At 33.5% G+C, this 11,874-nt stretch overlaps 1 protein-coding gene across 1 annotated transcript; it reads right to left on the reverse strand.

Annotated features, from left to right (window-relative positions):
* Positions 1–5,642: 5,642 nt before the first annotated feature.
* On the reverse strand, positions 5,643–9,267 carry LOC111988404 (uncharacterized). Its single transcript, XM_065769757.1, has 5 exons — positions 7,270–9,267; positions 6,985–7,113; positions 6,689–6,883; positions 6,097–6,140; positions 5,643–5,958 (listed from the first exon to the last, which is right to left on the reverse strand). Exons 1-5 carry the CDS (start codon positions 9,265–9,267, stop codon positions 5,643–5,645), a joined length of 2,682 nt encoding a protein of 893 aa, XP_065625829.1.
* Positions 9,268–11,874: the final 2,607 nt, after the last annotated feature.

Consider the following 11,874-nt stretch of genomic DNA (forward strand, 5'->3'; position numbering starts at 1 on the left):
AAGAATCTGAATGTAGATTTATGTAATTTCTGCCAAACCAAAGGTCCCTTTGATTTTTCCTCTTTTATTACTCTCATTTACTCTCTTTCGTGTTAATGAGAGTTTATATTTGTAGGTTAAAAATAAGAGAAAGTCTAAGAACACAATAAGCCTTGAATCTTGAACTTTCTTTTATCATCTCTTTTGCTCATTTTTCGAGGGAAATTGAGAGAATAGAGGGAAAAAAATGTTTTGAATTGAAGAATATTGTGGAGTAGTGAAAACACTACTTATGAGTTCCCTTAGAAAAAAAAAAAAGAAAAAAAAAAGAAGGTGAATTTATGAAAATGCAAATGAAGAGATCCTAACTACTTACAAGTTATGAGTTTGCCTCTAGACAAAAAATAAAATTAAAATTAAACTGTAAAAAAAAAAAAAAAAAAAAAGAATTAATCCAGATTCTTATGTGAGGGAGCTAATTGACCCAAATTCACAATGTTGGAGAGCGGATTTAATTGATCAAATTTTCATTCCTTTGAAGCTAGTCAGATTAAAAGCATTCTTTGAATTCAAATTGAAGGAAAAATAGCCTTTTATGAGAAGATCAATCTTCTCATTGGAAAATTATATTTAAAAAAATAGTAGGAACTAATTGACATACAAAAATTTGCCGATGACCAAACATAGCTGTCAAAAGAGTATTTAAATTTAAAACTAACCGTGTTACATTGGAAAATTAAAACTAGACTATGATTTTCTAAAGATTAAAAAAATATATATATCTTTTCTACAAAATTATTGTTTAATCAATTATCATACGACATATCAATCAGTATTTGGTTTAGTTTGTTCACTTGTTTGGCTATTAAGAAATCAAATTTAGTTGTTTCCATCGTTTGAGAAGGCTGCTATTTATTGCAAGAATGTAAGCTTGAGGATTTTTCATGCCAAGATTATTATGGTATGTTTTATAGCACACAAGCTGGTAGATTAAAGTGTACCGGTAGTAATTCCAAGTCATTCATTGATTGAGCTAGGATAAACTGTGTTCTTAATTTTGGGATGGCTATTGGTAGATTGGCAGATGAAGTAGGGATATTGAAGGGGTTGTGGTGGCAGCTACGAACTCATTGTTTGGAAAGTCTATTTTATCATTTCCAAAGTAGCCACACCATATACTTATATATATATATGTATATATACACACACACACACACATACACAAACACTAATACACACACATTATAATCTTTGAATGACTATTAAATTGTTGTTAAAGATGATGACTGTGTGCGGGTGGAATCTATGAATATTGGACACAGGGATGGGATTTATTCACAGCCCAATAAGGCAGTATCATAGTATATACCTCTTATGATGAAAAAAGTAAAAATAAAAGAAGAAGAAGAAGAACATCAATGCCTGTATCTGTCCCATTCTATTAAAGATTTCCAACCTCCATTATAAGGTTCTCTTTAATCTCAGATGCCACTCGCATGGGTGTTAGAGAACTGAACACAGTGCAAACTAAGATTAATCACATGCATTAAAATCCTTTCTACAAATATTGATGGTGTTTCATTCAAAGACAATTTATTACTTCTAATTGGGTCTAGTCAGATTCAAGCTCTCTGGGGTGCTACTCTTCAAATTTGCTTCATTTCTCATCCGATTTGACACCCTGAGCTTGATGAAAATATTTCCAGTTAAAGTTATCAAAGCTGATGTGACGAAGGGACGTTTGTTCCATATTTCTTTCACTGCTTCCAGCTTTATTTAGCTCAGCAAGGCGCTTTTGTTCGGCCTTATTTTCAATCTGCCTCTGATACTCCAAAGGCTCTTTCTCCTCCTCAGGCGTAAGTTTCTGTTTTTCTTGCCCCAGTTTATCAGTGATTACAAGGCCAACAATCTCTGGATTAGGAGGATTATCTCCGCCATGTTCAGCAGGAAGGGAACTGAAGCACAAAACAGGTGAAAAATCATTGTAGCTTTATTTAAGTCTAGGTATTGGGAGCACATATGGCCAACATTTGACAGATTTTCGCATTTTTTAGTCAATGGAAATGTTAAAGTAGGAACAAAGACAATGACTTACATTTGCTCCACATTTTCCTGTCCCTCTTTGCTGGTTCCAGTTGCCTACAATAAGCAATAATTGAAATACGTTAATAGAAAAATAGAATGCAATAAAAAAGAAGGTAGTTCTTCTCATATAAATCTCCTAATTTAATTAATGATAATTGAATTGCTTGTATATAATACTCAAAAAAAAAAAAAAATCCTAAAATTAAATGTATATAGACCTACCAGGCTACCACAATCAAGGTAATTTCAAAAATAATTAAATAAACGTACATCAAGATAAAGAGAAAGCGAAAATTGTATTGTATCATAAATGTAAAAGTTTACGTATTAATTACCTGATATACGCTTTTAAATGTTGCCATAAATAAAGAAATAATCTGCACAATCAATTAAGAACACTTCAATAAATTATATAAGAAATTAAGATGAATTGAATTATCTAAAAAAAAATTAAAAACCATAGAATTCAGGTAATAATTCAACTGCATTAATAGTAATATGGAAACACAATAAAAATACAAAAAAAGAATGAAAAAAAAAAAAAAAACAGCTAAAATTTTCCTTATGTAGTAAGGCACTTAAGTTTAGTATTTTTATTGATTGAAATAGAGTTTTTTTTTTTTTTTTTTGATGGGTGTTGCATGTAGTTGAGTTTTAGTTCAACTCAATTTCTATTAGATTCAAACTTAGATGCTTATTTAATTCTAACCTATGTTTTCTTATGTGGATTATCAAAACAAAAAAGTTGTTTTTGTCTGTGATACAAATATATTTTTTAAAAAATTCAATCTTATTTGATTTGCACTCCTAAAAAGTTGATAAGGATATAAAAGAGTAGTGGTATCAAAAAAGTAATTATTAAATGATTAGATGAAGAATTTGAATTGCAATCAAATTAATATTTTCATTTCCTTAAAAATAATAAAAGACGAAGATAAGAAAAAAAAAGTAATATCTAATTATTTAAAATCTGTCTCTAAATATAGAGAGAGAGGGAGATATATATATAGACTTTGAATGACTATTAAATTATCATCAAAGATGTCCTTCTTATGCTCAAGTTTAAAGTAATTGATGTCAGATCTACGCATATTGCACATAGTTTATTCACAACCTAGTAAGGCAATAACATATTATATGTAGAAAGCTCATCGTACCTCTCATGATGAAAAATAAAAGTTAAAAGAAATAAAAGAAAGAAGAAGAAGAAGAACTTCAATGCCTAGGAGCAGAGCGAGGAATTTTTGATTGGGATGCTAAGTTGTGGCACTAATATATTTATTAAGACAATCCCTCACACATATATACACACACATTTTTTTTTTTAATTATATACACATATACACACACTTTTTTATTCAATAAGTTATATATATGCACACACCTAAGAAAAAAAAGCTTAGTATTTTTATTGAAAATTATGTTTGATAGTGATCTTTCATAAAATAAAAATTATTTTTACCTTTTTTTATAGTGAACTTCTTAAAAAGTTTCATTTTCAATACAAGTTATCAAATTTTATACTAAAGTAAGTAAAATTTTTTGTCATTGAACTAATGAAATTTCCAAAAACATGAATGATCCAAAATTAGAAAAATAAGTTATGCTCCAAACATATTTGCATTTTGCTCTAACCCTTATGTGGCATTTAAAGAGACATTTTATGTGTAGTTTTGATAAGATTCTTTTAATGAGTTAATGACTTGATACGGCAACATAACAAGTTGAAAAAGATATATCCAAACTTGTTTGATGCCAAACTTTATCAAATACTAGTAAGAGTCTCGTGCTTGCAAGGTTTTGGTCATAAATTTTTCTATATAGTAATTTTTTGAGAGACAATAACTAAACGAATCATTATTCCTTAATTTTAGTATTCTCATATATATACACACATATATAACCAAACAAATGATTATTGTTATAATAACATGTAATGAACTGCTTCTAAAATACTTAATTATATATATATATATATATTATTCCTTTTATTTTATATCTCTAATTAAAATGATTTGTAAAAGTTCCTATTTTTTAATATATTTATAATGCCATATAATTACAATTGAAGACAGTAAGCAAAGAGAGACTCACATTAAAATTGAACAGGAATTGAAAATAAAGCTAATAGTAAAATCCAAAAGTTAAAAATAACATTAGTATTAAAAAAAGGTACATGTGTCTATATAAACAAACCAAAACATCAAAATAATATTAACATATAACAAAATAAGGTATCTAAGTAGATTAATATCTAAGCCGTAAATTAGTATCAACATAAAATTACCAAAGAAATCGCCATAGCATAAAAAGAGCACCAAATTTACAAATTATAAGATATCCAAATTTATAAGCATTTAAAAATAAACATTGTTGTCAATTTTTCTAGTTTATTAATAATTATATATACTTTTGGATCTTTATCAAATATTCTAAATTTTTAGCATTTAAATTTGTGGGGAAAAAGAACCCTCCAAACCACTCCTTAGTGCACCCATACCCACCAATATGCCAATATGAATCAACAGAAAAATCAAAGCTGACATATACTAAATTTGCAAGACATTGAAGTTTAAGATTATAACTTAATGAGGAATTCATATCCGTGTGAGTTTTAATGCTTATTAAAAAAAAATTGTTGCACTCTTAATAAACTATATATATATACACAGTAGAACATATAATTTTTTTAATCAAACATGAATCATTCAAGATATTCATTGTTAGGAATGCTCGATTTAATTGATCTGATTCTATTGAAGATCACAGTACCGTGGATTTCACATACATTAATTTTTATTTTATTTTTTTTTTCTGACCAATAAGCAAATCAAAGAAAAAAAAAATGAAAAGAAGGAGAAATACATACCTTGCTTTGGGGATTAAGGGGGCAACAATATCAATGAGGAGTATTTTATGTGTGGTAGGAAAGCGCCTCACAAATACAAAGAATTGAGCAAACCTTGCCGCAACACATATATCTTATTTATACTAAAGTAAGTCAGCTAGGTGATCTCAGTTTTGTACGTAATGTGCTATGAATACTAGTCCGAAAACAATTAGGAGATAGTATTGCACTTGAAATAGGAGATAGATTTCCAGGACTTGCACGCTACACCAAAACAAAATCATGGCTTAGGATAAGTTAAAGCCACCGACTTTCACAATATGAATTACTATTATACAAAATTGTTTCAAGTACAGATTGCCTTTGTTACACGGGTGTTTATCTAATAGCCTATCAGTATAAGTTTTTAGATAAATACGATTCATACGGCTTATCATTATCCATTGAATTGCAAGGCTTTGTCATTATCTTGTATCTGTCCCATTCTGTTAAAGATTCCCAACCTCCATTACAAGGTTCTCTTTAATGTGAGATGCCAGTCGCATGGGAGTTAGAGAACTGAACACAGTGCAAACTAAGATTGAAAGGGGAAAATTCCAACAAAGACTAAGATTAATCACATGCATCAAGTACAAATATTGATGGTGTTTCATTCAAGACAATTTATTACTTCTAATTGGGTCTAGTCAGATTCAAGTTCTACTCTGGGGTAATACTCTTGAAATTTGCTTCATTTCTCATCCAATTTGACACCCTGAGCTTGATAAAAATACTTCCAGTTAAAGTCATCAAAGTTAATGCGCCTAAGGAACTTTTTTTCCATATTTCCTGCACTGCTTCCAGATTTATTTAGCTCAGCAAGGCGCTCTCGTTTGGCCTCATTCTCAATCTGCCTATGGTACTCCAAATGCTCTTCAAGCATTCTTTGCTCTTTCTCCTCCTCAGGCATAAGTTTCAGTTTGTCTTGCCCCAGTTCATCAGTGATTACAGGACCAAAAATCTCTGGATTAGGAGGGTTATCTCCGCCATGTTCAGCAGGAAAGGAACTGAAGCACAAACAGGGGAAAAATCATTGTAGCTTTATTTAAGTCTAAGTATTGGGAGCACATATGGCAAAAAATTTACAGATTTTCACATATTTAGTCAATGGAAATGTTAAAGGAGGAACATAAACAGAGACTTACATTTGCTCCACATTTTCCTGTTGCTCTTTGCTACCTCCAGTTGCCTACAATAAGCAAATTGTATATTTTTGGGACATTAGATTGCCTAATAGATTCTCCAAATTTTTTGTGAACTAGGATCTCTATGCAGACCTTATATCTTTCTTTCTTTCTGAGAAATTGCAAAGTTTATATCCAATTAGCTAGCTTCTGTGATAATCTGTTTCAGTAAGTGCGAGTGTTTAATGTCTTTTATATGTCATATGTATTAGATTGCTCATATATTTTTTGTTCTTTCAGAGTTCAGATCCTTAAATACTACCATTCTAGTAAACTTGAGCCACATTTTCCTAACTTGGATAGTGATACCTCTGAAATACCTAATTTACACTAACTTGGCACCTCTATATCTCAAGCCTTTGGCATCCAATTCAATTATATTTGTCCAAAATTCGGCTATCTTATGTTAATATTTAACTTGTTAGATGCTCTTATTGTCACACATTTAGTTCCTCCCCCTTCTCCATTTTTTCTGGTGAATTTATACATGTGTAGCTCTAGACAACTGTAACAACCATACAAAATAAACAAAACAATAACTAGTATACAAGACCTGTAATTCCTTTGGCTTTCTTTTATCCTTTTTCTTCATTTTTTCCTTGGATTTTCCCTTCCCTTGTCTTGCATCACCACATCCTTTGTCAGTGGTGTTCTTCTTGTCATCAAGATCAGGTTCTGATAACAATGCTTTTGCTGCAGCCTTAGACTTCTCTTCCGCATCTTTTTTTGCCAGTTCATCCAGGCGTTCCTATAAAAGGGGAATAGTTTACCATAAACATCAGATCATAGACGGGCAAGATAACTATATGAGAACCTTCAATAAAACAGCACGGAGAATCCAACACAAACCAGAACGAATGACTTCAGCAGGGGCACCATAATTGATCGGTAGTCATAAGCAGTTACTGCTTCAATTTTCTTTCCTGTCTGCTGCATAGCAATAGTAGTTGTCCTGATTATACCATCAAATTTGTAAAGCTGCAACAATAAACATACTGAAATTCAATCATCCTATGGAATGAAACAGTTCATCAAGCAACATATCTAATATCAAACACAACACTACACCTATGGACATTGGATTTCACTTCAAGCATGAAATTTATCATGTTCATAAATTTGACTATATCATACCTTTTCATTTATCTCACTAATATGCTTCTTGATCTCTAATTTTATTTCATTGTCCTCGTGATTTTCTTCCAAAATATACCATATGATATCCAACTCAAAATTCTCACCATTTGTGTTCTTAATCTGCCTCTCCCGTTCTGACAAGAGAGACTCGTAACTCAATGGTTTGTGCCCAAACTCTTCCCTTCTTTTATCTTCTTCAACGCATATACTATCCAAATTCTGAAATACCTTAATGTATCTCAAATGCAGTATTTTTTTCTCAAAAATGTTCTGCATCCGGTGAAATTCAGCCTCATAGATCTTGAAAAAATCTTTCCCTTGACTTCTACTTGTTTCTCTCAAATTTGCCCACAGCTTCAATTGCTCCCCAATATTAATATTAGTACCTCCCTTCAATAACCAATCCACTATAACATCTTTACACTCATCATCATTTAATACGATTTCAGCATTAGCACTAGAAGTAACAGCAGCTCCATCATTCGGCACAAGAAGCTCTCCATGCAACATTCTCTTGTCAAAAACTACACAAGAGAAGTCCTCATTGAATACAATCTTCTCATGATAAGCAACACAAGACTCGCCTCTAATCTTATCCTTTGCAAGACTGGAGCAGAGCCCGTATAACCCACAAATACGAGCGAGATCATCCAAGAGCTTGAACAAACGATTAAGCTCTGAGACGTCAAGAAAGCATGCTGAGAGCAGAGTGCGGTTCATCCAATGTTCCTTAAGCAGCTGTTCCGGGATTCGCTTCTTAAGCATTTCCATTATCAAGTCCATGAACACCAAAAGATGACTTGAAACAAAAAATCTAACCCTCAAGAACAGGCGTAGCCTTGCTCGAATTTCATTAATGACCTTGTCACGCCTGCTATCTTTGCAATAAGGCCATTCTTTCTGGTTCATGAAAACTGTAGACTCATTTAGGCCTTCATCTCCACGCTTGTTTCTTGACAAATCTTCCATCATTTTCTTAGCGGCGACCACGTCCACAGGTCCCCACTTTCTTGATTCAACGGTGTCATGGACTGAATCAAATTCAATTTCGGGCATGACTGATTGTGATTCATTGGAGAAAGTCCCGAAATGCACACTCTTGATATGCTCCCCATTCAATTCGACGTCAAAAAACCTCTCACTGCAACAGCAACACGACCAAAACTTCCAATTCTTCGCCACCTTCACGTACTCCACTGCCTGCATCAACACCGCCACTGCCGCCGGTGAATTATTCTTAGCAAAATGCAGTTTAAGGTCTTCGATTCCAATCCTCAACAAGTCCTTCTTTTGCTGCATACTCATCCCGTGGTTCCAATAGGGCTTGACTCGTGTCGCCACCGTGCCAACATCGGCCGCAACTTTCTTTACGTTCTTGAGCTTTCTTTTGTTATCTGAAACAGCTCTCAGTTCGACCTCTTCCTTTCTGTCTTGTAGTTCTTGAATCTCCTTCGTTATGCTTCCCAAATATTTAGTGTCTATGAGATACATGCTTCTCAATTTGAAGAGTCTGAGGTTCTTTCTGATTAAATCAATATCGTCCTCCCCGTGAACAGTGGGGTTTTCGATGGATAAACTGGTATCACACGCTTGGATCACAGCTTCGAAGCCAGCATTGGCGACGTTGTAGGCTAATTTGACGAGTGCAATGACGTATGAGTACCAGAAGGAGAGAGAGTTGGGGCATAACTCGACTGCTCGCTTGGAAGAGTTGACGGAACTCTTGGCATTTTTGAGCTTTTCGTGGTCGGGAGTGGCAGTAGAGTCGAGGCTTTTGTCGAGAAGGTAGCTGAGTGTGTTATGAGCAAGCGAAGAATTTGGGTGGCGGGATAGGATGTCCTTGACAAGACTCAAGGCTTCGGTGGGGTTCCCATGGTAGAGTTCGTTCATGGCGTGATCGACTTCTTCGGGGATGTTGGGGGATTGATCATCATCAACATCGGACGGTGGAGGTTGAGAGGGAGATGGGGTTGCGTTGCGTTTCATGCTGCTCATTTTGGAGGGAAATGGAGAACAGAGAAAAGGGTGGTTTGAATTTAATTGCTTTTATGAAGAAAAGTTGAAATGGGTGAGAAACCGAAAAACGGAAAAAGGGAAGTTAAGCAAATACAGAAATATTGTTGGACCTACCCGACCTAGATATAGTAGGTTTCCCCTAAGCGCCAACCTTGCACCCTTGCACTTTTGTCACTGGGCTGGGCCTATTCCTACAGTGTTGGGCTAATTTCCGTTACCTAGGACAACCTTGGTTACCTGGGCCAGCCTTGGGCTTTGGTTACCTAGGCCAATCTTGGTTATCTGGGCCCAAGTCCCTACAGGTTCCATGCTTGTTTTATCCAAAAGCGGCAAATATTTGGGCGTCCTAATGTTAAGATGGTATGGGTATAGGAGTTACTGTCAAAAAAAAAAAAAAAAAAGAAGGGTATTGGAGTTATTTAGCTATAGATCAAATAGCACTTTCTTCTCTTATAAGAGCATGGTGAGTTCATGGGTTTCTATTCATAAATAAAGTAAAAAATATGCCACCATAGCCAGATTTGCCTTGTTTTATGAACAAAAGGGAGCTAAAGGACTTTGGGAGGCTTTGAACACTGTGGTGGTCAGTTTTAACAAGATGTAAAAATGTCTTGGGTTCAAGCTAAATTTAAATTTAAAAAAAAAAAAAAAAAATTGCTGAAAATGGGCTATAGGATTCTGAAGGTTACATTCCTATTTTCTGAATTGATGGGGAAGCTCAATTATAGAATGGAAGAATTGCATGGTTACTGTTCTTTAGATTAACTTATGGGGCTCTATTGTTATTTTCTTTTTAAATTTTTAATGACGTAGCTAATATATATATATATATATATATAAAAACGTGCAATGCCAACGCACACCCCAAACGGTCTCATAGTAGGTTTCCCCTAAGCGCCAACCTTGCACCCTTGCACTTTTGTCATTGGGCTGGGCCTATTCCTACAGTGTTGGGCTAATTTCAGTTACCTAGGACAACCTTGGTTACCTGGGCCAGCCTTGGGCTTTGGTTACCTAGGCCAATCTTGGTTATCTGGGCCCAAGTCCCTACAGGTTCCATGCTTGTTTTATCCAAAAGCGGCAAATATTTGGGCGTCCTATTGTTAAGATGGTATGGGTATTGGAGTTACTGTCAAAAAAAAAGAAAAAAGAAAAAAAAAAGGGTATTGGAGTTAATTAGCTATAGATCAAATAGCACTTTCTTCTCTTATAAGAGCATGGTGAGTTCATGGGTTTCTATTCATAAATAAAGTAAAAAATATGCCACCATAGCCAGATTTGCCTTGTTTTATGAACAAAAGGGAGTTAAAGGACTTTGGGAGGCTTTGAACACTGTGGTGGTCAGTTTTAACAAGATGTAAAAATGTCTTGGGTTCAAGATAAATTTAAATTAAAAAAAAAAAAAAATTGCTGAAAATGGGCTATAGGATTCTGAAGGTTACATTCCTATTTTCTGAATTGATGGGGAAGCTTAATTATAGAATGGAAGAATTGCATGGTTACTATTCTTTAGATTAACTTAGAGCATCTCTAGCAGATTAGCCAAATTTTTGTACTGTTTGGCTAATAAACAGTGCCATTTAGTTTTTGCTTACTCACTTTTTCAAATACACTTCCAACAGATTCTCTATCCTATTCTCTATCTCATTTAAATATTATTTCTTTATTTATTCTTTATCATCATTTATTCTTCCTGTATTTATTTTCAACAATTATATTTTTTAATAAAAAGTGTTATATTTATAACATTTTTTGCAATACTTTCGCAACAAAATTTATGTGAAAAGTTGTTATTAGTTCTAATTTGAACCCACCACTGAAATTATATTTTTACTCACCAATATTAACTAATAACAATATATTACTTAAAATTTATTGTAAAAATGTTGTAAAAATATTGTAATAGAATTTCTAAACGGTATTTTTTCTTTGTTTCTTTCAACCCGGCCATACATTTCCTTTTTTTTCTTTTTCTTTTTCTTTTCTCTTGATTTTTCTCCACCACACATGTATACCCTTATCTTCACCCTCTCCTTTATTTTCTCTACTTTCTGGGTTCCACTTCATTCCAGAACTCTCTCTTTCTTTCTCCAGCTCTCTTTCTCTATTTTTTTTTTCTTTTTCTACTTGATTCCAAAGCATTATCCAGCTCTCTCTGTGATAAGAAACGGAGAAAGAGGTAGAAAGGGAAAGATGGTTTCTACTTCATTCCAGAACGCCTTTGCTCCGCTCTCTGTGCCGCCGTGCCTTCCGCTCCGCCGTCGCCGCTCATCTTCCTCTTAACACAGCCCAGATGGTAGATAGCTTGTGTCTTTTTTTTTTTTTTTTTTTTTTCTTTTTTTAGCTTTTATTGTTATGGTTTGATTAATTTTAAGATTATATTTTGAGTTGTATTTTGATTATGCTTGAGTTTTAGAGATGTTTGAGAGAGAATTGTTATGAAATTTTTTTTTTTTTTTTCATTTTTGCTTGTTCTGATTCAACTTTATTTTAAAGAATTTGATTTTGTTTTGTGTTTGGATTATGTGAGAAACGGAGAAAAAAAAAAAAAACCGGAGGAGAGGGAGGAAAGAATTGATATGAAAG

The sequence above is a fragment of the Quercus suber genome, unplaced genomic scaffold (genome assembly GCF_002906115.3).
Source record: "Quercus suber isolate HL8 unplaced genomic scaffold, Cork oak 2.0 scaffold_1347, whole genome shotgun sequence".
Classification (NCBI taxonomy): domain Eukaryota; kingdom Viridiplantae; phylum Streptophyta; class Magnoliopsida; order Fagales; family Fagaceae; genus Quercus; species Quercus suber.